Consider the following 25350-nt stretch of genomic DNA (forward strand, 5'->3'; position numbering starts at 1 on the left):
CTGAATACGCAGCCATAAGGGGTTGGCCAGAGAATTGGACAAGAGTCAGAGAAGATGGAAATCCGGCGAGGTTTAAGATGGCGAGACACTCTCATACAGTGACTGCGCCCAACAACTAGCCACACTCATGGACTCTGCTAACAATGCTTCTAGGTACCTAGGTAGGTAACTGCCGATGGATGGTCTTCCATTGTGTATCGACATTGACGACGGCCTCTTCAGCCTGGCCGTCCTCCTCGTCTGCGCCTTTCTCCCCACCGTCTGTTGTTCATCTCACCTCGTCATTGTGCTGCTGTGTTCTATTTCTGCAAAATCTTGTTGCACCCCATCTGCAGTCACCTCGTAGCATGGCATGCTGGTCCCACACGTTGTTCTGCACCCTGCCAATGGCGCGGTAGAACTCGTTTTCTGGGACTCTACAAATGCCTCCAGGCTATCCCATTCCTTTTCATGTGACTCCCTTTTAGCCTGTTCTTTTGATGGCGGCGGCCTGGGCGGCGGCCTGCTGAGCCCATTCAAAAGCAGCCCATTTATCGACATGGGATGACGCTGCGCCCATGTCAGTGGATTCATCTCAGCCGCAACGCCGATCCCCATGGACTCCAAAAAGATTTACCCATCGAGCGAGCATATCTCGGCTCCTCCGATTAAGCTGCAGGATTGAACCTCAACTCGTTATTATTCGCCGGATCAGCCTGCAACTCCATGACCGGCGGATCGTCGACATCATCATTATCATCATGCACACTCATGTTCACCGGCCTCGACATTCCACGTCCAGACGTACCTATCCCCGATGCGATCTCATCAGGAGGAGGCGCGCTCTCTCTGGTACCACGGTTGTGTCCGAAGTCTTCATGGTGCATGACAGGCCCAGCTTCACTGCTGTATAGAGCAATATCATCGTCGGGGTTGTGATGGATCGAACCCGCGTCCTCCACATCCGTGAAGCTTGGTGCTGGACTGCAATCATTCCCTTCAACGCGCGTACTGTCGTTGGAACTGCCCTTGTCACCAAACATTCCTTCCTCTTCCGAATTGGCTGGCGCTCGCTGCGTCGAGGTCTCTAAGCGCGCAAAATCCCACGTCTGCTGTGACCACTGGAAATCCATGCTGACACCTTCATCGACGTCAGCTTCTGCCGGGGCGTCGTCATATCCTGGAGGCTGCTCGAATTCGCCACCACTACTGGCTGCTGTTGGCAGCATCAAGCTCGGTGGACTTTCTGTTCCGGCTAATAGACCTCGAGTCTGCCGACTTCCTTCTCCCGGCGCCGAGCCACCCGGTCCCACTCCCACGCGGTGACCGTGACCGACTGGAAAAGCGCTCGACGACCCATTGTGGGAGGAGTCGCCGAGACGCCGACCTTCCCCCGTCACCGGAGAAGAGTCACGCGAGTCTTGCGGCAGTTCAGAGTCGGCTGCGGCATCGTTGTTGTTGGTGTTCGATTCTTCGAGGAGTTCCTGAAGCTTGGATCCACCTAAAGGGTGCTCCGACCGTCTACGATAGAACAAGAGGTACGCAGCACTGGTTACGACCGATCTCGGGTCCGTTTTCGACGAGACATGAGAGTCTAATGCGGTTAGCAGAGCCGGCAAATGGGATCCGAGCAACTCACCATTGTATTCATACCAGCTGTTGTTATAAAAGTTCTTCGCGTACGCCGTGTAGTGACCGCCTCCCAAGCCTCCGTAATGGTTGTCAACGGCGATCAAGTCATACACCAAGCTCTTGCCATCTTGCTGATCTCTCACCATCTCCGAAAGATCGAGTCCTTCTGTGGGGTAATCAACTCTCACCTCAAGTTTGTCGCGGAAGTTTCTGTTAGAACTGAACCGCTTAAGGTGCATGACAAGGATATCGGGTGCTTTCCATAACTCAAACATTTTGTCGGCTCGGCGGTGTTCCTTGCATCGAGGACAGTACCAAGCGTTCTGCTCAGATAGCGTTTCGGATTTGCCAAATTCGTTCAGACAATCTACCAACGTGATGCCATGCTTCTTGCGATTGTTTCGCTGCTCGCGTTTCGCCGCAATCTCTGCGTCGGGCAGAAGACCCACGCTTTTCCATGTCGGCAGGCCGCGAAAGCCCTCGACGCCATCATCGCCGCCGCCAAATAAAGCATCATAGCCCTCTTGGCTCCAGTCGAGGATGATGGCTTCGCCCGGTCGGATGAGGTCGCCGGTTTGGGCTTTGGGTAACGGTTGAGGAGGCGGCAAAGGTGATCGGCGATGCGCGCGTCTGGCGGAGAACTTACCCCTGTTTTTATTCTTGCCGTACTTGTTCGCTTTCTTATTCCGGCTGGGCAGGATCTCCTGGGGTTCTTGCAACTCGGATTCGGAGTCAGGACCAGAGGGGATGACTGGGCTGGCTTCCGATCCAGACTCGTTGCTGTCCATAGGCGTGTCGTCATTCTCAACATCTGCAAGCTCATCGTCACTCTCTGCAGAGCCGCTCTCACCATTCGCAAGAGCAAGGGCGCCAGTTGACTTCGTCGAACGAGATACTGGTTTGGGGATTCTGTTCTTGATACACTCGTATTCTCCACTCTCTGAGATCTGACTCCAGCCAGTGGGAATGCCCTCCCCAGTGGTAGTGGCCTGAACGTCGAAAAGCTGTTGGAAACGACGGGGTATGGGCGAATTAGAGTGCAGTAGCTTCTGTAAACCAGCGTCGGTGGGCTGAGGCCTCAGCTCAGGAGCTTGACTAGCGTCTCGCATGGATACATCTACGAGGCCATCTTCGCCTTGCACAGAGTTGGCTGTAGGAAGACCCGAGCCAGAACTGGACATGTCGTCCGTCATGACCATAGTGTCTGACCCTTCCGGTGTCCCCACCCCATCTTCCGACGGATTGTACTCTTCATCAAGTATCTTCTTGGTTGTCATCCCTGTAACATTTCCAAGAATCTTCTTCAGGACACCATCGTAGGTCGATCTGTCTTCGCGACTTAGCACGAGGTACGTCGGCTGGCCAAAGAACGGTTTTGAGGCTACCCGTGCAGAAGGATTTTTGACCAGTCGGTTGTACACTGGTACAAGGAGCAGGTCGGCCTCCGGGCTGTCTGCATCAACCAAGTCGTCGTCTGCATCACTTTTGGTCAAGTACAAGCTGAACTTTCGCGCCTTGTTTGGATTGTAGTTGGTTGGGACGGATTCGAGTTCGTACATGCAGATGATGTCGTTGGGTTGGATGTTTGCTTCAGAGATGACGATGTTGTTGTCAAAGATCTTGTAAATCTTGTTTTTGTAAGACTCTGCAACAAGCAGCCGTTCCACGTCCGCATGCGTCCTCAAAGCAACAAACTCCTTCAAAGCCTTGATTGTCGAATGTTTGTCAATGTCTATGTCAATTCGAATGGGTCGTTTATGGAGCGGAAAATACAGGATCTCTTTCTGCCAGTTGTTCTCGATGGGTAGTTGCAAGGTTAAGTTGTTGAAAGGATCGAAGATGATGCTGACTTTGTTACAAACGGGGCAGGTCAGGGTCGATTTATACATTCCAGCAAAAAGATCCGTGACGACAGAATCATTTCGCGCCTTATAAATCTCCCAGTTTTTCTGAGCGAAAGACTGGAGGGCTGCGCTGTCGTGAACCATTTCATCTGTGGAGTCCGGCTTTTCGATGTATGGCTTCTTCTGGATACGGTTCAAATCTTCCTGGAGACCGTCAAGCAGGAACAAAAGAAACTCCTGGGAGTCTTGTTGCTGATACCCAGAGAAACTGGACCCGTACTTCCCGATGGTTGCCTTGAACCTGCTCGGGTTCGTCGAAGAGGCGTTCTCGTCGTAAATCTGGTGGAGGAGATTGGCGTAGGCTTTTGCAATCTCGCCATGGTGACCAAGAGGATTGTCCACGTTAAGGTCCTGCTTCCATTGGTCGTGGAGGAAGTACTGCGTCAACTCTTCGACACTGCGGATGCATTGCAAGGCCGAATTCATGTAACATGTGTTTCCCAAATTGCTTAGTCCAGTGATGCCGCGTGGTCTCCCGTCCCGTTTCTGCCGTCCCCGCGTCATTATGCCAGGAGCTGGGCTGGATCTACCACTAGGGGTGAGGTTTTTAGCTGCGCCCTTAATGCCTTTGGTCAGGTTGAGTTTGGAACTTTCACTTGGCCATTCATCCTTCCCAGATTTTTGTTCCTCGAGCACAATCACTTCCTCGTTCCTGCCCAGACCGACAAGGCTCAAGGTCGACGTCTTTCCATTGTAATTAGGGTTCGCAGTGTTGTCCTTGATCTCCGTAAGGAGCTCTCGGTGCTCGCCTACTTGAAGGTGTACGAAGGTGTTGACATCAAGGAGCATCTTGTCTCCTGCGGTGGCCACGATCTCAGCACCAGGGGCTGGGGAAACACTTCTGGAAGCAGAGGGAGTGAGACCACCTGAAGCAGTGGCATTTTTCAAGCCGCCGAGGATTCTCCACACTCTTACTTTGGTGTTCAAGTCGATATGCAGGAGCTTCTTGCCTTCCTTCAGCCAGTCGTTGCACAACGTCTTCTTGCTTGCAATCATTCGTTGAGGTGGAAGATCCTTTTCTCGTTGGGTCTGGGTGGTGTGCTCACTAGGCACTTTGAGGAAAGAAAAGAGCGGCGGATTCAGTTCCCAGGTCACGTTCGGCATTGCTGCTTCTGCACCGCTCCAATCGTGGGCGTATCTGGTTATGACAGGTGAATCTTTTGCGAGCCCATACCAGGAGATTATCAGATCCCAAGCTTCCTGAGGGAAAACCCGGTAGTCTTCGTCCAACGTCAGGCCCGGTCGAAGGGGCACATATTTTTCGCCAGCCTCATCCGTCAACTTGACATCCTCGTCAATCACCATGGCAATGTCCGAGTTGTCCACAGGTCCAATTTCACCTTCGGTCGCTGATTTTTCAATCTTTCCCACGTCAGCAGGAAGAGAACCACGGGCTTGGACTTTCTGAAACCATTTTGCAGAGATGAGGTAACCCTTCTGGCCTTCTTCCAGCTCCTTCTGCCACAGCGCCGTCACCTGCGCGATCTGGTCGTCGATAGGAGGTATGGAGGTAGCAGTGGGGAGGACATCAGCGTTCAGCGAGGTGGCCGCAGTGGAACGGTTGGAGGGACTAGGAAAGAGGGAGTCTGTGGTCGAACTGCCACTATTGTCAGACAAAGCCGCCGCGCTTTGCTGGACGGCGCGAGGATCACTTGTGTGGGTCAGTCGATTCGTCGCTAGTATGTCGCGATGTCTCGAGCCCGTGTCTTGTTGCTTCGCCTTCAGAGTGTCTTGAGAACCCGTCGGCGCGGTGTCCGGGTTGACGGGCGTGAACCCAGACCCAGAGCCCGGTATTTGACCCTCGCCCATTTCTACGTCACTGTTGTAGGACTCTCTATCCTGGGCCCCCATATCAGACGCCGGCCTCTTAACAGCAGGAGAAGCGGAGCGCAGATGCCTGCCTAAATCATCCTTGGATTGTGAGAGGTGTTGGTTTTGGTGATTGGGAAGTTTTTGAGAGGAAGCGGGCATGTCCCGGGCGGGAGTGCTCGGAGGGACAGGTAATGAGGAGGTCCAGGTTCGTGACCTACGCCAGGACCATGGATGAGAGGGAATAACAGGGCGGAAATCTGACTGTCGAAATAATGAACGTGTCGTCGAAGAGGGTCTGAAAATGACGCCGCAGAATGTGAGGGCCAGAGTCGTGAGTGGGTACCAGCCTACCTCACTGGCGGTTTGCCTGCGCTAAGAAAATGGACGGCTTGGTGAGGCAGTCACCGCGGTGAAGAGTTTGACGGTAATAATAACACACCGAGGCCTCAGCCACGACTGGTAGAATTATGGGAAGGGCCGCAGGATGGGGTCCGAAAATGCCTGGGTCTTCTAACATGGACTGATTTTGTTTGACAAGCCTCTCTTCTGGAAAGGTCAATTCGCCCTTTTTAGGAGTCTATGAGCCGAGCCGCGGGTAAACCTGCGCTCGTGTGAAGCTTCGCTCTTGCCAGCAAAGTCCAAGCTAACAAACAGCCATCCCGTTCATCCTCCGTGAGGGACCTATAATTCACCACATACCTGGAGTACAGTAATGTGTTGTGGCTGCGATACTAGTCGAGCCACAGGTGACGCATGTTTTGTCCGCCTGCATGGTCCATCATAATTAAACAAGGCTGACATGGCGGCGACGAGGCTTCCCACCGCCTCACTAGAAGTCTTGTGCTGACCCGCCTGCCCAAACCCATTATTCCACTCTTGATAGCCTCACGGAATGAATCAAGGTGTTCTCAGGGGCGTGCCAAACTCATCTCGCGACAATTTTGTCCACCTCATCCCTCGCCTCCGACCACGTTTCTAGATTCTTCCTCGCCCATTCGATATGACATCGCGCATACGAAACCTATCAGCACGTAGAGGTTAGCTTAATGGCGAAGTTCCAGTTTTGCGACTCTGTCGGTCTTTCTGGAGAACACGCACCATGTATCTCTGAAGGTCGTCCTCCTTCTCCTTCTGGAACCTCTTGAGGTCTCGCATCACTCCTTGAGTTGCGTCGTGGACGTCCTTCTCCGACACTTCTAGCGCCTGTTCCAGCTGAGACAGACTTTCTCGTGTTTTCCCAATCTGATCCCGTCTCGTCCTCTCTGGGTCCACGTCCACAAAGCCGTTCACTGCATGTCTGAAGCTGCCAAATATCTTGTTGGTTACAAAGTTGCCGCTGGGAGACTTCCTGTGTGTTGTTGGTGAAGTTGGATTCTGATGTGGCTGTCCCTGAGCAGCCGAAGGAGGCGATGATGGAGGCTCGCCATGAGTGGGTGGAAAGTCAGAGTCAACAGATTCGGTCTCTTCATGCTGCCCGTCTCTTCTCTCTGGTGGGCCCCTCGCAGAAGCACTCGACGTTGAGCGCCGTGGTGGGCTTGCTAGTGTCGTGCTACCGGCCAGGTACGCATCAATCCGTTTCGCCTCTGACTCGCTACGCTCGAGCTGTTCCAAGAGGTGGCGCTTCTTCTCCAAGTCCTCCCTTGTCATCTCTTGCTGCACTCGTTTGAGGACTCTATATTTCAGCACATTCCGAACGACCCCCGCAAACTGGGCGCTCTCCCTCATAGGCTCGGCAAATGTGGCTCCCAAGCTCAGCGATAGCTCCTCGGTTGAGATATACGTGCTGTCCACAGCTTGTCCTATCCGCTCGATTGCTGCGGCTACAGTAGGTGACTGCTCGGAAAGTGAAAATCCATTGTACCGGGCCCCCAACTCTGCAAGGTCCGCTGAAAGCTTGGTTAAGTGCTCGATAGTACGGCGGTTAACCTTTTCGATGCTGCCTTGCAATAGAATCTCGAGTTCCCGGGTGTTCTGTTCAAAATTGATAAAATAGGGATCAAGATCCGTCTCGCTCAGTCTCTCGGAAGTCACGGGAAACCGTCCAAAGACTTGAGGACCAGGTGTCGTATGTGATGCAGTTGACGGGAAGGTCTGATCCGGAGGAGATATAGGCGTTCCAGTACTCGAGGTTGATCCATATGTCCTAAGTTTGGCAGAGGAGGAAGGGATGGGTAGCCAGTTGTGAGCAGGAGTTGGGTTAGCAGGGTCCAAGGGTGGTGCTTTCAGATTATTCTTCGGCACTGAAGAGACCGGATGGGCATGCAAGACTTCATTCTGCGCAGCAAGGTCAGCATCCTGGTTATTGTACAAAGAACATGGCAAGCCACTACCCAGCTGGAGTTGGGGTCCAGGAACCTCCACCAGACGCCGTCCTCAACCACCTCCTTCATTCTCCGACAACGGTTCAAAAATACAGCAAGCATACGCTTTCGCTGGTCGATGATGCCTACGTCTTCCTTTGCCTTTGTGGGTTTGGCGGCATAATCTGCCATGGTGTGTTTCTCGGGGATCGGAGGGATGATCAAGGTAGGATGGAGATTGATCAGAGCGGCGCGCAGTGAACTGAACTCTGAATATCTCCTCGCGACCTCAATGTCCTGCAACATCGATCAGCTACCCGATCATTTGTATCGAAGGGCCCACGGGAGGTGCATACTCCTGTCCGAATCTTGTACACAATGTACCCTCCATCTGCGCTTTTGCCTGCGTCCGTTATGACAATTTCCAGGTCCGGTTGCTCATAAAGAATCTGCTGCACTCTGCTGTCATAGCCACCTTTGGGAGGGACAGGACCACTCTCCGCGTGTCCCTCGTCATCTTCTCCCTCATCGTCGTCATCGCGGAACTGTGAGGCCGGGTTGGAGGAAGTAGAGTATGAGGTAGGTGAGGTCGGTTGGTCCGAGTCTGGGTCTAGTATGTTAGCGACCAGCTCAGACAGACTTGATGCAGGCGCATACAGGAGGCTCCTAGAGTTGGGTTGGAGGGTTCCGTGGCAGAGTCTTGGTTGTTGAAGGACCCATAAGGGTTGTTGTCCTCATCGTCCTGCCACATCTTATTGCTGACATGCGACGGAGACTATGAAGACGACCGAGTACTAGACAAGATGAACACCAGAGTCTTATCGCGGTGGTTCCATTGTTTGAGAAGAATAGTAAATGAGAAGGCACACCTTCAATTGTTGGAGGGACTGGGGACGTTAGATGCACTCCCGCTCGCCTAGCCACGTCATTGGTTAGTCTCTCCAGAACGCTCGGACCAGCTGAGCCCATGGAAGCCTGAGAAAGGATAGAGCTTCACAACCTCCGCAAGCCTCCGCTCTTCGACCTCTCTACCAAGTACAAACGTCCTCAAGCCCACAATGTAGCCCATCAGATGGTCAGCAGTCGTGGCCGGTCTAGTTGCTGCAAATTCTGTCTCTCTAATGCATATGCACCAGCTCCCTCGCCTTTGGAATTTCTGGATGCAAAGTCATCTTCACATCCACCGCGATCGCAGAGTGAAGGAAAGGAGCTCTCGATGGTCAGAACCACCATCTATATCCTCGCCATGGTTGGATGTGATACTTCTCTTCTGTTCCATCATGCTTGTAACCACTTCGTTGCCCATCTTGGTATCCAATCTCTGCCGCCGCAACCGCCCCTCAACCCGACACCATACCCATACCCATACCCATATTGATAAGGCACAACCTGTCCGTTCACCATTGTTGAGTGTACCAGTGATGGGTTCCCTGCATCCACCGGCAGCACCGCTGTTGCTGGGTGTGGCCACGCATGCGCAAACCACCACTTCCCATTTACCCTCTTCCGAGCACACCAAAAGATCACGGCAAAAATGAGAATGGCCCCTAGGACCACGCCAACGATCATGCCCGCCTTGTCACCCGTGCTCCAGTGATCCCAACCACTATCATCCGAGTTCACCACGTAGACCAACTGCCCTGGTACCCCGGTAATTGTTGGATTCGATAGGGAAGAACCTGAGATAGGAATGATCCAGGTTGAATAGATATTTCCCCCATCGTCTTGGAGGTAGATGTCTAGCTCGGTCAGGGTGATCGTTGATGTCTGTGTGGTTGTTGTCGGGATTGGCGTGTACTTCGTTGTGGGTAAAGTGACGACGGTTGTAGAAGGTGAAGCAGGCGAAGAAGGTGAAGGGATTGTGACGGTTTGGCCAAAGGTCGCAGAGAGAGTTGTGGATAAATGAGAGGTTACGGTGGTGGTGGTGTCACTGATGAGTGTTGGTGAGATCATGGCCGCCGTGGTCGTGATCTCAGTGACTGTTTGAGTGGTGAACGACATGTTGGGATTTCTAGCTCCGACAACAGTACAGAAGGCTAGGAGGAAGGAGGTATTCATAGAAGAGGACAATGTTGCAAACCCACAGGGTCAAGAAGATCAAAATCGGCGAGATGGTCAGCCAGCAGTGAAAGGTGAAGTCAAGGATCTTTTCTCGCTGCTGTGTTGCGCTTGTTCTTCTGGGGTGGAAAACTGCACCCGAGTCGTCTCTTGATCTGCAACCTTGAACATCCTAGTCGACAACGACGATGTAGCAGATCAGAAGCCGTCCGCAACTTGTCCGCCAGATACTGCGCTGCAAGTCCCATACACGTACGTGCCCTGCCCTGCCTGAACACCTTGTTCCCACGCGAACACTCCTCCCGCAAATCAAGCTTTCTGACTCTGTCGTTTTAGCGATTATTGTCGATCACTCTGCTCCCACGGTCTGCTGCTGCCCTGCTGCTGCACGCCGTTCACCTTCCTCCAACATTGCCAGGTATTCCTGCATCATCGGCATGAAGAGTTTCCATCCTCCCCAGACGCAGACCGGCGTGATGACCACGAAGCACACCAGGATTGCTAAGCCTGGATTCATATTCGTCGGTGGCACTGATTGAAGTTTCGAATACGGTCGGGCTAGAAGTGATGAGGCCTAGTGTAGGGGTCAGCCCAGATGACAAGAGGAGAGGGAAGATGTGCCACATACGGGCGAGATTTGAAGATTCAGCAGGGTTTTGTTCGAGGATGGCAGAGGCCGAAGGTTGCATGTCCAAGAAGTATGCAATATGCATGAGCCAGGGCAGTGTCGAAAGCACGACCAAGATGCGGAGATTGTTTCTCCTTTGATGAACATCAACGCGGTCGCTCTATGCTGCCGAAACCGTGTTTGTGATTCACTGCCTTTTCAAGGCGCGTTCGACCGCACCCAACATGACCGGATTGACCTGTGAATCACAGCAAACTTCCTTTATACTCTCTAAATTTGACCGTAGTTGCTGGGTGTGCATGGCTGTATCGTGGCGAACAAACACTCCAGCCAAGCTGACCACCTGAAGCATCAAAACCAAAATCGCATGGTCATAGGTCAAGCCTAGTGGATGGACGAACAATGACTCAAGACGCGGACTGTATGACATGATCTGCGGGCGTTGTAACTCGTCTCCGTCGCGAGTGCTTGTTTGCTGTTCAAGAGTGGTGATGCGGTCGGCTTCCAGAAGTTTGAGGACCTGATCCAAACCTTCGAGCGTCCATTTCATCGCTGACGTCGAGAGCTCCTGAATTGTTAATATACAATCTCCGTGATGAAGTATCTCTGTCCACTCCTTAATCTCACGGATGTCGTCCATGTACAGATTCTGTCTTTCCTCTGCGAACAAATCATTCTTCGACTTCGAGATACTCTGGAGCTTAGAATCCAACGAGATATCGAAGAAAGAAACCGGCCCGACACTATGGAAACCATCGCTTGCGACTTGCCCGATGCGCATGATATTGACAATAGCAGCTTCAGCAAGATTCGAGGTCTGGCTGAAATGGCGCGAAAGCTCAGACAGCAAGCTTTCCCTTGCAGCGAGGGCGCTGCAGCCCAGATTGTCCATAGCACTCAGCTGATGTAACCGGAGCTTACGAGCCGCATGAATCGCTTCGAGCCGGATCTCTTCGTCGTCGTCATTCAACAAATCATATAGAACCAACAGTAGCCGAATCCTTACACTGGATGGGAGCTCCAAGGCGTCAGGAGATTTGAGATGCTCAACGTAAGTGGAGATTGCTGTCGCAGCACTCATTCGTGTGGGAAAGTCAAAGTAGTCGGCCGAAATGTCCTGGACTGCATGTAGCCACCCTTCGATGTGTTTCGTAGACGGGAACGAACCACCATGCGCAGTTTGAAGACTTCCCAGCAGTGAAGCTTGTAGTTTCAGAGCTGCATTCCTTAAATCCCGCGTGGTATGGAGTTGGGACATGTCCAGGCGGGAGAAAAGTGTTCGTAGAATACCAATGGGTATATCTGTAATATGATCGAGGCATTGCGCCAAACATGTAAATATCTGCTCAAGAATAGTTGGTGGAAGACGCAAATGCTTGCTTCCGACCTCGATGAGACAGATAAGGAGGTTGACTAAAGTTCGGGATGGTCTGTGACAATGCTTGTGACCCAGGAATTCCAGGACGTAGCTCAGAGCATCAGACTCCTCGACCAATCGACCGGCTAAATCTTGTAGCTCTGTGCTTATATCAACGAGATGCTGGTCCCGAATCAGGATGTGGTAGGTCTGGCAAAGCAGTATCCTTCGAGATAAGTATGAATAATGTGCCGAGTGAATCCTTTCAGTGGGTGGCAGGAGGCCTTGCAACCGTTGTATGCCGGACACACCACATGTCCAGCTGTTTTCAAGAATGCAGGAAGCGGCATCATTCAACAAATCCAACCAAGCAGCGTAGACATACGGTGAGTGGGGGAACAGGTCCCCATCGGAATGTACCATCTGGTCGATGAGACACTGGACGATGAACTCGAGCTCCGTACTTGTAATGATGACTGTAGCTCGCCCCATCAGGTAGAAGCTGCAAAGTAGAATCCCGTGGACTTGATTCTCCGGGCCAGAGAGGCCGATCTCTTGCAGGAGCTTTATGATCGCTCCAGCAGGGCTCCCGCGGAGTATATGGGTGGCCAGTAGCAGGGCCGCATGATCTCGAACGGCCCATGTCGAGTGCGTCAAGTGTTTCATGACAAGCTTTGCGGCTTCATCTGCCTCTGTCTCTCTGAAAATCGCATGTCCCAGAAGGTCGAGACCAGCAAAAACGAGTTCCGTATCACTGCCTTTACGGTTGACAGCTTCCCCAGTTTCGAGCGCCGGTGCATCAAAGAGGCGGAACGCAATTGCTGTTGGAGTATTCCTTTTCACCTTCTCGTTGGACCGATTCGTCGACGCGACTGCCTCGGCTGCCCCTGAAGAATCAAGACGGTTGATGGAGGCGCGGAGAAGCATGAGCCCGCAGTTACGGATCGCCCAGACCTTGGACGATAGGCAAGTCGCAGCGAGTTCCATCATTCTCTCGAGATGTTGAATCACGACAACCGCGAACTTCGAGTTCGTCATGATTTCTTTCAGACAATTCAAAGCGTGGACCTGCGGTAGTTTCACATCCTCGTACTCGAGGATATGAAGTCCATCTGTTGGTCGCTCCGCAATCACCATAAGGTCGTTAATCGCAGAAGAAAAGACATCCAGGTCGGCATGGTTCAAGAGTGCCGCCATCATCGCTGGAAGACCAGCAGAACGCCGCGTTAACCGATTTGCTTGCTCGTTGATTTGACTCAACGCAATCTGTAACGATGAGTCCCCCGAAACCTTGATGCTGATATTGGCGTACCACTTACCTGATACCACTTGTTGACGAGGCCACGGACTTCGACGTCAGAAGACAGCCTGACTTTGTCACAGCATTGGCTAAAGGTCTGAGCAACTGTCGAGAAGGCCCCTCGGTGGCGTAACGAAATCAATTGATCCATGCAAAGGTCGCCGACAGCAGAACAAAGCTCCCGGGAGGGCGCCGCAACGAAAATCAATGATTGAAGAGCAAGACTATATGTATCAGTTTCAATGTCCGTCATTGGGAATGAGGACTCACCTCGAATCTCGAAGTGCCCTCCAAGAATAAGCAAGAAGATCCTTGGGCCCTTCACTGGTGATTTCGTCCTCAGCTTCAGAGGCGGTCTCCGGAGAATCGACGCAAAGTTGGAGTCGCACTTGTTCCCAGACATTCTCACAGACACGGATAACCATGGGGCCAATGGACGTGATCTGTTCATCCTGGCGGCTGAGGTATCGTAGTCGATAATTTGTGGCAAGTAAAAGTGCGTGGAGCGGAATAGCGCAGCCAGGCCTCAGCTCGACAGCTCCTTGTCCAGTTGTTGACTGCTCGAGGAAAGTTAGATCTTTCACCATTTCTGCATGATTGCAATCTCGCTCGGGCACATCCAGCGGCGAACAGAAGCTCGTAAGAGCACAAAGCCGTCCCATTCCGTCAGCATGATCAGCGCGCAGAGTCCTGACAGCCAGCACCTCTACCCTTTTGAGAAGGCTGTGATTTATAGGGCTAGCAACCAAGCTTCCACCTTGAACGATGAGTCTTTGGAGAATAGCTGCCGCAGTGCTCCGGACGTCTTCGAATGGATCGAGCACCAGGCATATCAAAGCATTCAAGAGAGCCTTGTCCCCTGTAAATATGTCAGGCTCCAGACCCAGATCAAGCAGATGTTGCAGGGAATGTAATCCGAGGATGTGACGCTGGTAGGATATTCCTGTATTCAACTCTTCGTTCAAAAAGGCGTAGAAAGTCTTTGTGAAGGAATAGTACGAGTCCAGCAGGGCTTTGGCATCGTTCACATTGTAGAGGACCTGTGTTGATTTTCGTAGTGTCGGGATACTGTTCTGTAGCCTTCGTAGCAGTCTCTTAGTGATGCTCAGAATCTCACCTCGCTCATGGGCGGCTGCGTCATCATGTAGGTATTTCATGCTAGTTGCAATACATTCTAGGGTTTCTGGCAAGACAATGGCACTTGTGGCAGGCGACGTCACCAACAGTCCGTACGTAAGAGTACGCACTTCGGAATCAGCGCTCATCAACATCTGTTTACACCAATAGAGCCTTTTTGTCTCATCTCTGAGGGGAGGAGCGGGCGGAAATGCTGATGCGAAAAGCTCTAATGTTTCTAAAGAGTAGACTGATGTCAGTGACTCGTAAAACACCCAGGGTTGACGAGTGTACATACCAGACTCCGTCAAGATCGACTTCGCTCGACCAACTTTAAGGATCGCGATAAATATGGCCATCCTTGATCCGCCTTCTTGACATGATTTAGAATACGGTTGCACGAAAGCCATGAACTTCTCTTTCCTGTCCAAGATAACCGGCAAAACATTCTCTGCAAAATCACCGAGAGCTGCATGGTTTCTTTCCAAGTACAGCTTTATGGCATGCTCAGCTAGAGCTTGCAAACTTGACGATGCCGGGGATTCGGAAGCATCACTGCAGAGCATGGAGCAAACCTTGAGAGCGGCGCTTCTCGTGTCTAGATCAACCATTGCAAAGATTAGTGCAAGCAGAAAATGAGCGATATTCCCCTGCCCGATAGTAGAAACGTCGTCCATTGAGATGTTATGTCGTGACAGCCGCTGCGTCCACATAAAGCGGTTTTCGTCCATGCATTGTTGGACCAACTGATCAAGATGCGCATGGAGTGGCGTTTTCCGATGGAGGCTTGCCAGTATAAGGCATGCCTTCTTAGTCTCCGAGCGAGGCAAAGATAACAAAATAATCCTCACCAAGGGAAGTGAAGCTTGCCGCAGAATCTCAGTGAGGACATCGGGATCATTCTGCTGGTCAAGCAGATCACAGAGAGTCTCCATGATCTGATTTGCTCTTTTCGTTTTGCCATCGTTGAAGGCCTTGTGGGCACAACGATACGTTTCGAACCACACATCCTTGGAAAGGGCGATTTCTTGAAGCGCAACAGCAGAGCTTGCGGCAGCCCCACGTAGATAGACACAGAGAGTATTTGACGCCGCAGTCATATGTTTGTCGGCCACTCTCGTACTGGTCGCAGTGAGCACCAGCTTGTGCCATAGAGCCAACATTCGGGAGACATCCTCGCTGGAATCAATATTGCCTAGGGCCGCTCTGAGCGAGCCTCTTCCTAGCTCTGAAAGAAGAGAAATAGGAAGTGGTACTTCTGTACTTATGGCGCGAAGTACGGGATCCATATTGTTGATATCAGGACTCCACCCGGCTTCCAACTGATCGCAGCGCAGAATAGTGTTGGATATTGCGAGTCCCCTCCATCACGGCCGTAAAGGCTCTCTTTTGGGAACGGCGACAGTCAGAATGGTCTTCATTGGAGAGGTAGGAAGGATGCAGACTCGAAAGGCGAGGGAGTTTTTGCGGGAAAATGGTGGAAATAGTATATCAAACGCTATCCCTTATCGGGACTAGCTCGGAAGTTATGGGATTCCACCCTATCTTGAATAATCCGCCTTCGAACATTTTCTTCCGGGCGAGTTCGAGTTTCTGCCCGTCCTTCTGCGCCAACCTGCGCTGCGTCTGCCATTGCGATCACCTCCCACCCTTTCCCCTCGACCACCTTCTTCCTATTCGTGTTGCTGTCCATTTAGAACAGCCGAAGATGTCTGTCTGGGACCGTTTCACAGGCAGGAAGCCCTCGAGGCAGCAATCGGAAGGCTCCGCAGACGCCCAATCTTCTTCTTCCTCATCTTCGTCTTCATCATTTACGCCGACCCATTTCGATCCCACAACCGCAACAGACGTATCGTCCTTTCTCGGAAGCGCATCTTTGCCAGATGCGTCGAAACTCCATCCACTGGCCGGTTTGAACCAACAGACACTCGACTACCTCACTCTAGACGAGTCGGCACTCTCAGACCTTCCCGGCTCTAGGTCAATATTACCCTCGCGCGGCTGGTCCGACGACTTGTGTTACGGCACAGGAGTCGTATATCTTACAGCCTTGACTACGGGAGGTGTATGGGGTCTAATAGAAGGATTGAATCGAACACCGGCATCCGCACCTCCCAAGCTAAGATTAAACAGCGTTTTGAACAGCATCACGCGAAGAGGACCTTTCCTGGGCAACTCGGCCGGAGTGGTGGCGATGGTTTACAATGGAGTAAACTCAACGATAGGATATTATCGCGGCAAACATGATGCGACGAACAGCATCCTGGCTGGTGCATTGAGCGGAGCCATTTTCAAGAGTACCAGAGGCGTGAAACCAATGCTGATCTCGAGTGGTATCGTGGGCTCCATTGCGGGAATGTGGGCTGTAAGTACTAACTCATCCAACGCAATTCATGCTCTCAGCTAACCCATGTCGCAGTTGACTCGCAAAGTCATTTTCGAACCAGGCGAACCCGCGGAGGCGAAAGAACAAATGATTGCTCCCACACACGCGAGCATCTGAGCTTGATGGCCTTTGGAGAATCCCCGCTTGTATAAAATTGCCTTTCCCTATCGTGCATGCCTTTCAGAGCAATGCACAGTTGCGACCGACGGATGTCTATTCTACGATCCTCACTCTTCGAATGTGGTAAAAGCATAGCGGGAATGGTATGATACAGGGCGTTCTGGGAGGTGGACTGTGTATGATAGATTTTGGCAAGAGCCCGACCCGTGGAAGTGAGGTCACAGGTACGAAAGGTCTATGGCGACTAATAGCCCAGGAGAGACAGATCTTTGGTTCGCCAACTGATGTCTTATATTTGTTGAGGAGAATTCAGCCACTAAAAATGTTAATGTCAATCAGTACACTCCCCACCATTTCCATGGGTTCTCCCAGAGCGCCAAATCCAAATGCTAGGACTGGAATGGTCCAGGGATGCTCGCGATAAACACCTCCATACCATCCGTTCCGTGCAGTTTGCATTGATATCGTACAAGTCACAGGCAGTGATTATGCATCACAGCATTGTCTTCCGCCAGGCCTTTGCAGCCAAGGCCTCGATCGTCTTTGTATCCAGAACACCCTTCGTCTCCTCGTCGGCAATGGCTTCGACCACAGCGTCTGCGACCAGGTCGACCTTCAGAGGCTTCTCGACGGCGGCACCGAATATGCCAGTTAAGCTGCCTCCGATCATACTGTTTACCGTACTCCCCACCATCCCCGATGCAGCTATAGGCAGGGTGAATTTCCGGCTGCTATCCCAAAGAAACCCTGGTCTTACAAAAATGCTTCTCAGCTTCGACATCTGGCTCGCTATCGTGTTCTCTGCTTCTCGCTTTGTCGTGATATATCGCGAGGGAAGGAGGGGCGCACCCGCCGCGGCGGATATGTAGACGAACGTGTGTGCACCAGCATTCTCAGCTTCTTGTGCTAGGGCGATGGCCGAGTCTCTATTCATCAACTCATAAGTGATTTGGCCGTCTTTTTCGCCCTTCTCCAGACCCTCGCCTGGTTTGCGGTCGAGTGGGTTCTTGGAGCTCCCGGCTTTGGTGGAACTGAATGCCCTTGACAGGCCCGAGAAGATAGACTCCTTTCCAGATAGCACTCCTTTGTAGTCTGCTTCAAGCAAGATGCCCATCGTATGGACGACTGCATCGGCGTCCTCGAGGTAGGAGGTATAAGTTGAGGGCTTTAGGATGTCACCTTTTGCCCAGCTCACCAACTTGGACCAGGATGGAGGCTCTGGAGAGGAGGCTACTGAGGACCATGTCGGTTCGCCTGAGCGACTAGAGAACTGTAAGCCATATTGCACCGCCACATATCTGGCACAGCCAAATACCTTATGGAGGTAACGTCCCAACCTCGAGCGACCGCAGATTTGCAGATCCGCGACCCGAGGAACCCATTGCCTCCTGCAACAACCAACTTCTTCTTGGCAGCTTGTGCCATTGCTGAACTGAGCAACGGTGTACCAACTTGCTGGCCTCGATGCTCTGTTCACTACTAGACGCCCCCAGTTCACACCACCAGAAAATAGTTCGTTGCACTTTTTGGGAGATTCAACTGCGTCATTGACGAGAACTACCTCAAAGGGAAGGTGCGGCGAGAATCAGGCTTTCGACGACCACCCAACGGGCAGATTTCCAAATATCCGCAGGAAATGAACGAACTTTTGCGTTTTGGAGATCAATACACGCTGATCAACTTATCTGTACCAATATGCCTCCCTCTAAGCGACGCAAGCTCAGCCCGGAGCCTGAAGAACCACAAGATGGTGCAGAAAACACTACAGAAACACCTCAGGTGATACAAGACGCAGACCGCGATGGAACTCAACCGGCGACACCTCCGGCTGGGAATGAGGCAGATAAGGATGGAGAAGACTCGACGCCAAAGCCCAAAGAAACAGCTGCCGACGGTACCTCAACAGCCAACCCTATGCCGAGTACCACCAATGCAGACCGACTCGCCCGTTTCGCGGCCCTCAAATCCCGCGCGACCCAGTCGGCAAAGTCCAATCTTGCCGAAGCCAAAGCGGAAGCCAACCGCGCAGCAATGGATCCAGCGTTGCTTGCCAACCTCAACAGACGGTCAGCAATCGCACAGCACAACCTTCTCAAGGCAGACACCGAAGAGGAAGAGGGCAAAGGGGCTTTCGAGCGCAAGCGAGCTTGGGACTACACCATCGAAGAAAGCGAGAGATGGGACGAGAGGCAGGAACGCAAAAAGGCCGCGAGGGACAACAATGCGTTTTCGGACTGGGGTGACGAGGCCGCTAGGATGTACGATCGCCAGATGCGCGAGTTGGAGAAGAGTTCGCTGAAGGACGGCCACCGCAACCGCGAGGAATACGAACGGCAAAAGGCGGAAATCATCGAGAACGCCGCACGCACCGGGGGGCTGGAGATTGTGGAAATGGAGAACGGCGAACTGGTGGCCATCGACAAGGACGGCCGCTTCTACGCAGACAACGACAGTCTGGGGTTCGTGGAGCAAAAGCCCAAGCGGGAGAATGTGGATCGCCTGGTCAACGACCTGAAGAAGGCGGAGGAGGCGCGGTTCAAGAAGAGACGAGAAAGAGGCCGTGACGTGGACGAAGGGGATGTCACGTATATTAATGACAAGAACAAGCAGTTCAACCTCAAGTTGGCGAGGTTCTACGACCGGTATACGAGGGATATCAGGGAGAGTTTCGAGCGAGGGACAGCCATGTAACGTGGACGCAAGGGCCCTTTTTGGGTAGGAGGGAGGAAGAGATGCTCCCCGAATAGATTGTCTTCGACGTGTCTCTACCAGGAGTGCGCTGGCCGCCCACCTTCTCATTGCACGGTAGAGCCCGGACGAGAAGTGACCATTGACTTGCGCCATGGAAACTTGATCCATTTACCACCCTCTCCTAAGAATTCCAAGCGAGTAAAGGACATTCTCTGCCTTCTTTGCTGTCCTCAGTCCTGTGATGCGTGCTTGAGACAGGTTGATTTCTGGGATCCTCCCTTTGGCCCTTCGTTGCGCCACGAAGAGGCTCGTATTCGTTTCCCATGCCGACGAAGACCGAGAGTAACATCCCCAGGTGTGTCGTTAGAAGATCGGCACGTTGCACGAGATACCAAGGGAGGGAGGCATGGCGTTCCCCATGTAGGGATCTAGGTACGCAGTGCAATACGAGTACGAACGGGTATCTACCTACATGGGTGGTGGCGAGCTCAGGGTTAGGTAGGTATCACGGCATATACCGAGTCTATGCAGGTGTGGGAGCGGAGTTGAACGCCCGCGCCCACGCCCTTTCACAGTCGTTGAGCAATAACTACAGAGCGACCGCCATCCATGCCATTTACGAGAGTTTCCATTCATGAATTGATATATCAAGACGCGGTCGTACTCCCTCCCTCCCTCTCCTCCGCTCATTTACCGCCTGTTGCACGTACGACACAAATACATCACCACTTATTGAGATCGTTCCACCGCAAGCCGTTGAGAGGAGAGGAGAGGAAGTCAGCCCGGTTCGAAAGAGGGCGAGAGCGCAGATCGGTTTTCGTCTGACCTTCTCCTCTGGAGTTTACGCGACGTCCTTGAAGGCAGACTCGAGATTTGTCAGAGGTTCAGGAAGCGATTCAGTGGTGTAGGATCTGTGAGCGCGACAGCACGGGAAACGGATGCGATCAGTTGATTGACGGAGGGACCTGTTCGAGCGATTTGGAGATTCTGCAATCGATGCTAACGACTCTGTCACGCTGTTCACGGATACGAAAACGAGAGGAACCAAGCTGGTGTAGTCGAGAAAGAGACCAGTCTTCTCTATCCGCACCTTTCCACCGAAAGGACATATCCTCTGGCTGTTACTCTTTGCAGCTCACGAGCACCCCAGAAAGATATCTCATCATGCCTCGCACGGGCGCCACCAACTTCCTCGTTATCGGTGCCGGCATCACCGGCCTCAGCACGGCAACTCTACTCCAGAGGCACTTCTCGACTGCCCAAATCACCATTGTCGCCGCCGAAACGCCCACTACACCATCCCCATCGGTAGACTATGCCTCAATGTGGGCAGGTGCCCACTATCGTCCAATCCATCCGCTTTCCACCGACCAACTCAAAGAGGAATTTAGAATGGGGGTTCGGACGAGGGAGATCATGAAAGGTATCGCTCGAGACTTTCCAGATTCGGGAGTGGAAGTTATGCCTGGGGTCGAGTACCTTGAGAATCCGCTTCAAGAAATCTTGAAAATCAGGACCGGGGACGAATACGCGGGCCCAAACGATGAATTCCGTGTCCTTCCGCAAGATGAGTTGCCGGATGGTGCAAAATGGGGATGTGAATACCAAAGCTATTGCGTCAATATTTCGAGATACTGTCGCTGGTTGACGGAGCGATTCCTGGCGAACGGCGGGCGGATTCTTCAACGCCGCCTCTCCAATGCAACCGAAGCGTTCAGCTTTGCAGAACGCAATCGACTTGGCGAAATTTCAGTGGTGGTGAATTGCTCTGGGAGAAATTTCGATCGTGATCCCAAAATGAAGATCATCCGGGGTCAGACAGTGCTCGTCAGACAACAATACAGCAAAACTGTTACGCGGCAGAACGCTGATGGCAGTTGGGCATTCTTAGTCCCACGACCTCGAGGTGGCGGGACGATCGTAGGCGGAACGAAGGAGGTTGATGATTGGCATGACACTCCTCGCCCGGAGACGCGGGCAAAATTACTTCGACAGTCTGTTGAGATGTTTCCCTACTTCGTCGACTCGATAGAGAAATTCGAGGTGGTGCAAGATAATGTCGGTCGCAGGCCGTGGCGGGAAGGTGGTTATCGGATCGAAACCGAGTCTTTTGGACCCGGCAGAACCGTTGTTCACGGGTATGGTGCCGGCGGTCGAGGCTATGAGCTGAGTTGGGGCGCTGCTGAGAGAATCCTTGAGCTGGTCAAGGAGTCTGTTGGTGCAGGCGCCCGGCTATGATGACCAAGGACCTCATCCACTTCGCTTCATTTCTTCTTCACAGGCTTCCCTTCGGTCTTTTCCAACTCTTGTAGTCGCGCCTCTTCCTTTGTAAGTTTTGCCTTTTCTTCCGCAATCAGTTTTTGGACTTGCTTGACAGCTTCACCCAGACGATCCAGCTCCTTGCTTTCCTCTTCTCTGCTGAATTTGTTGCCAGGAGAGCTTTTCATGGGAATCTCAGCGGTAGGCGGCGCCTTAATCGTCCCCTTTGCTCCTTTTCCAGCCTTTGATTTGGTCGCTTGAGCACCTCCTGTAAGGATCTCGTAAAAGGCCTCGACAGGTTCGTTGAACAGCACCTCTTCATAGCAGACGCTGCTGATCATGGACCTGTCCTTCTTTTGCTGCTCAACGTCCCCATAGTATGGATGTAATTTTAGACCGTGCCAGATCTGCTGCGGCTTCTCTGTACTCTCGGGCACAAAATAGAACTTGATGGCGATCTCAAATTCACCCCAGCCCGTCTCCTCGACCTCGAATGGAGGACTCTCGATCATGCGCACGCTGTTAGCGTACGTGTCGTGAAGTTTGAATTGCACTTTTCGCAGCCAGTATGAAATGTCTTCGTTGTTGATCCCACGGACGAAGACCTTCCATTTGTGTGTATGGTCGGCTGGTGCGTCCTTTGGGCGGTTTTCTGGGTCGAAAGGAATAGCTTCGGTGCCGTAGATGAAGGGACGATAGATTTGGACCCCGCGAACACGCTTGGTTCCCGCGGGAGCAGGCATCTTGAATGTGGCGCTTCCTCGGTTGTCGTGGAGTTTCGAGCGATATTTCAGGAGTGTCTCGAATTCAGGTCGGGCAGGTAGGCCAAGCGCGAGCCCGGTAGATCGGACATCTGAGTTCACCTGTATCGCATCAAATGCTGGGGGGTAAAATGGAAAATGGAAGAAGAGTGAGGCTCAGTAGCGGAGTGCAAAGTCGCATGCGGTTTCCACCTCTGGGCTTGGCGACGGAGCGGCGCGCGTCGAACGGTTCTCCAGTAACTTCATTTTTACACTTTCACGCATTTGTCTGACGCTTCGATGACCTTAGCAGCACAAAGGGACAAATGTATACATAGCTGGAGCAGGATCTGAGGAGCAGTTGATGGGCGGCACACTCTCGAGCCGTTCTGCGATATGTACGCGGGCCCATGCAAGAATGTGCTGAAGCATAAGCTGTATTCGCCTGCCTTTCGTTCCCAGCTCATATACCGGTGTTGGTCCTGCTCTCCTCGACTGTCTGCGAAAAGGAGCCGGCTTCCGACATACGCCAAACCAGCCACACCAAAGACTCCTGGTGCAGTGCTCGAGACAGTGGCTAAATCGGAGCCGAGTCTGAGAAACGATGGTTCCTACTACATCTCGCCTGACCTTGCCAGTGCACTGCATGGCTTGGGCTTCTTTTCAATCCCGGCTGTCGTGAAGGTGCTTCGGCGTCTCTGCCAGGAGCTGAAGAAACTTCCTCCTGCAAGCGCCTTAGTATCTGCAACCACACAACAGAGTATGTGGGTATTCTCATCACCAGGGGGTGCGGCCGGCTGACTTCTTTGCACTTAGGGTTCATCCAGCTATCCGAGGAAGCTCTGGGCTCTGCTGAGGTGGCTCTCATGCGTGATCCACAGGTTCTACGGAAGGCGTTCCATTCGCTGGGCCAGAATTCATTTCACACGCAAAATCGCAAGGGCGATGAAGGCTGTGATGCCTTACGGATGGCTTTCTTTGCAGGAGAGGCCGACGCGGGGGTGGATGCTGCAGCGGCTGAGATCGCTCTGGGTAGCGCACTGGGTCGGCAAGAGGCTCGTCTTTCCCCACGAATTTCCGACTTCATCAAAGCAAAAGCATTGGCGAGGAGTGACTGGGTAGCAATGTTGCTATACTTGGATGAAACGTCCAGGAAGACCGGCAGCGAAGTAGTTGCGCAAGAGAATTACGAGCTCGCCAAAGATTTGGTTGACATGGTCGAGCCCAGCAAGAAGCTCCGTCGTCAGAACTCGTCTCTCCTACAGCATCACAAATTGCCATGGAGGGTTCTTCATGACGCAGCAGAGTCCTATCTACCTTACCTTCGTGAAGGTGCAGTTTACGACCAAGTCCGGTCGGACCTTGAAAATGCTATTCGAGACGGGCTTTTCAAGTACTCCGATCTTTCAGCTGCTCCCCTCGCATTGCGTCAACCGGGTGTAATCGAGAAGAACTCAAAGGAGTGGGTTGAGCTTGCCACGCAGTCTTCCAGCGCCGGCGATCCGGACTCTTCTCTGCAACTGGCTTTCTACCACCTCCGCAAAGATGGATGGCGTCCTGCGGAGGCGAATAGGAAACCTCGAGATTGGACCGGCATTGAGTGGCTCGCTGTCAGCGCCGCTCTGTCGACTCCCGAAACGGGAGTTATGGCAGCAAAGTATCTCGGGTTAGCCCACCTCTTGCGTGAACACGGCTATGTGGACGAGGGTATTTCGTGGATTGACTTCGCAAAGGAGAGTATGGGCGAGGCCGGGCTAGATCCCGACAACAGGTGGCACGACTATTTCAGCGACTTCCAGCAGGCTTGGAGGGACACGGACGGTTCACTGAAGAGATATGAGAAATCCAGTGAGGAGTTTCTTGCGCAGTTGGAGCGGACCTAGTGGGTAGCAACTGTGCTTCAGAGTGTGTGAGATCTTGACCTACCAGTCGGCCAGTCGACAATGGGAGGAGACTTGCTGTCTATAAGGTGTATGTGTTGCGACAACATGAAACGACCTTCGCGCAGCCAGCGGTCCACTCGAGATATTCTGCGCCGAACAAACCGCGGACTTCGCGTTTGGTTCAACCACAAATCCATCTCGAAAATACCAGTCCTGGACAATAGCAATAGCACCAGCACCAGCACCAGCGTCGAATCCGTCTCCGAGACTGAAGAAATGTTCCAGCCGTGGAAATTGATCAGTCTAGGCATGGCAACGTCTTGGGACGGGCCGCCTTTGGGCAGAACAACCAAAGAAAGGAGATGGCCAGGATCATGATCACGATCACGTTAACCGCATGTCTCTTGTTCCTTGTAATGATATTAGACTCGATCGGGGGCGCGGCCCGGCGAGATCCAAAAGCTTGCTGTTAACGTTTTATCGTTGCGATGTCTATATGTACCGTGTACCTAATGTCTCTACCAGAACTCTCTCATCTCTGATAGCTTGCCTTGCTCGTTGCGTTGGGTATACCGCATCCTTTAAGGATTTCGACCGGACGACCGGACGGAAACGTTCCGTAAGGTAACCTTAGGTTGGGGAACGCCATGAAGCTGGCCCGTTAACACCTGTACATTTTCCGTAGGTACCCACGGTACTTACCTAGGCACTCACTGATTGCAGGCCAGTTGTATGTTTCCAAGTAGGCAGACACCAATCTACCAGGAGGAGGCCATAGGTAGGTGCACGGCACAGCAAGAGCTGCCTCGCTGAAGGTGATGGCATGTCTCGCTTCCACACGCTTCAAGGAAACACCACTCGATAGATGGGACCCTAGGTACCTAGGTACCTTGAAGGAGTATTTTCGGTCGTCTCCCCCGTGCAGCCTTCACCTGCCTCCTAAGTGTGTGTCCCGTCCGGCCTTTACCAGCACAGTCTGCCTCGTGACTAAAGTGAAAACGAGGAGCCCATTATTCAGGTCATCATTGCGCGTTCAAACACCTTTCCCCCCCAGAAATTCTTCGCGACTCGCCCATCACCCCCCACTCGGAAGAAGAGTAGAGCACCTACCAACCTGCCTGCCTGCCTGCAGACCTGCCCGTGAACTCTGCATGCGGGTCGTAATGTGAGCACGGAGCACCTGTT

The 25350-nt window shown here is 52.6% G+C and overlaps 10 protein-coding genes across 10 annotated transcripts; 4 read left to right on the top strand and 6 right to left on the bottom strand.

The window, feature by feature from the left end:
* Nucleotides 1-50: 50 nt before the first annotated feature.
* Nucleotides 51-5736, bottom strand: PV07_02079 (uncharacterized protein). Its single transcript, XM_016388669.1, has 2 exons — nucleotides 1619-5736; nucleotides 51-1573 (listed from the first exon to the last, which is right to left on the bottom strand). The coding sequence occupies exons 1-2, from the start codon at nucleotides 5484-5486 to the stop codon at nucleotides 648-650; spliced, it is 4794 nt and encodes a 1597-aa protein (XP_016255597.1). The 5' UTR covers nucleotides 5487-5736; the 3' UTR covers nucleotides 51-647.
* Nucleotides 5737-6252: 516 nt separating this feature from the next.
* PV07_02080 (uncharacterized protein) lies at nucleotides 6253-8378 on the bottom strand (the record flags this gene model as incomplete). Its single annotated transcript, XM_016388670.1, has 5 exons — nucleotides 6253-6348; nucleotides 6426-7601; nucleotides 7658-7924; nucleotides 7984-8231; nucleotides 8285-8378. The coding sequence occupies 5 exons, from the start codon at nucleotides 8376-8378 to the stop codon at nucleotides 6253-6255; spliced, it is 1881 nt and encodes a 626-aa protein (XP_016255598.1).
* A 527-nt stretch (nucleotides 8379-8905) lies between these two features.
* PV07_02081 (uncharacterized protein) lies at nucleotides 8906-9628 on the bottom strand (the record flags this gene model as incomplete). Its single annotated transcript, XM_016388671.1, has 1 exon — nucleotides 8906-9628. The coding sequence occupies one exon, from the start codon at nucleotides 9626-9628 to the stop codon at nucleotides 8906-8908; it is 723 nt and encodes a 240-aa protein (XP_016255599.1).
* An 872-nt stretch (nucleotides 9629-10500) lies between these two features.
* On the bottom strand, nucleotides 10501-15375 carry PV07_02082 (uncharacterized protein; the record flags this gene model as incomplete). The annotated part of the gene is made up of 4 exons (XM_016388672.1): nucleotides 10501-12936; nucleotides 12990-13194; nucleotides 13241-14324; nucleotides 14385-15375. The coding sequence occupies 4 exons, from the start codon at nucleotides 15373-15375 to the stop codon at nucleotides 10501-10503; spliced, it is 4716 nt and encodes a 1571-aa protein (XP_016255600.1).
* A 294-nt stretch (nucleotides 15376-15669) lies between these two features.
* On the top strand, nucleotides 15670-17067 carry PV07_02083 (uncharacterized protein). The gene is made up of 2 exons (XM_016388673.1): nucleotides 15670-16451; nucleotides 16506-17067. The coding sequence occupies exons 1-2, from the start codon at nucleotides 15795-15797 to the stop codon at nucleotides 16587-16589; spliced, it is 741 nt and encodes a 246-aa protein (XP_016255601.1). The 5' UTR covers nucleotides 15670-15794; the 3' UTR covers nucleotides 16590-17067.
* Nucleotides 16792-18082, bottom strand: PV07_02084 (uncharacterized protein). The gene is made up of 2 exons (XM_016388674.1): nucleotides 17908-18082; nucleotides 16792-17854 (listed from the first exon to the last, which is right to left on the bottom strand). Exons 1-2 carry the CDS (start codon nucleotides 18015-18017, stop codon nucleotides 17086-17088), a joined length of 879 nt encoding a protein of 292 aa, XP_016255602.1. The 5' UTR covers nucleotides 18018-18082; the 3' UTR covers nucleotides 16792-17085.
* Nucleotides 18083-18181: 99 nt separating this feature from the next.
* On the top strand, nucleotides 18182-19553 carry PV07_02085 (uncharacterized protein). The gene has a single exon (XM_016388675.1). The coding sequence runs from the start codon at nucleotides 18288-18290 to the stop codon at nucleotides 19281-19283; it is 996 nt and encodes a 331-aa protein (XP_016255603.1). The 5' UTR covers nucleotides 18182-18287; the 3' UTR covers nucleotides 19284-19553.
* A 349-nt stretch (nucleotides 19554-19902) lies between these two features.
* PV07_02086 (uncharacterized protein) lies at nucleotides 19903-21600 on the top strand. Its single transcript, XM_016388676.1, has one exon. It carries the CDS (start codon nucleotides 20280-20282, stop codon nucleotides 21519-21521), a length of 1242 nt encoding a protein of 413 aa, XP_016255604.1. The 5' UTR covers nucleotides 19903-20279; the 3' UTR covers nucleotides 21522-21600.
* On the bottom strand, nucleotides 20146-22436 carry PV07_02087 (uncharacterized protein). The gene has a single exon (XM_016388677.1). The coding sequence runs from the start codon at nucleotides 22283-22285 to the stop codon at nucleotides 21548-21550; it is 738 nt and encodes a 245-aa protein (XP_016255605.1). The 5' UTR covers nucleotides 22286-22436; the 3' UTR covers nucleotides 20146-21547.
* A 139-nt stretch (nucleotides 22437-22575) lies between these two features.
* Nucleotides 22576-24739, top strand: PV07_02088 (uncharacterized protein). Its single transcript, XM_016388678.1, has 2 exons — nucleotides 22576-23042; nucleotides 23099-24739. Exons 1-2 carry the CDS (start codon nucleotides 22679-22681, stop codon nucleotides 24163-24165), a joined length of 1431 nt encoding a protein of 476 aa, XP_016255606.1. The 5' UTR covers nucleotides 22576-22678; the 3' UTR covers nucleotides 24166-24739.
* The last annotated feature ends 611 nt before the right edge of the window (nucleotides 24740-25350 follow it).

The sequence above is a fragment of the Cladophialophora immunda genome (assembly GCF_000835495.1).
Source record: "Cladophialophora immunda strain CBS 83496 unplaced genomic scaffold supercont1.1, whole genome shotgun sequence".
Lineage (NCBI taxonomy): Eukaryota > Fungi > Ascomycota > Eurotiomycetes > Chaetothyriales > Herpotrichiellaceae > Cladophialophora > Cladophialophora immunda.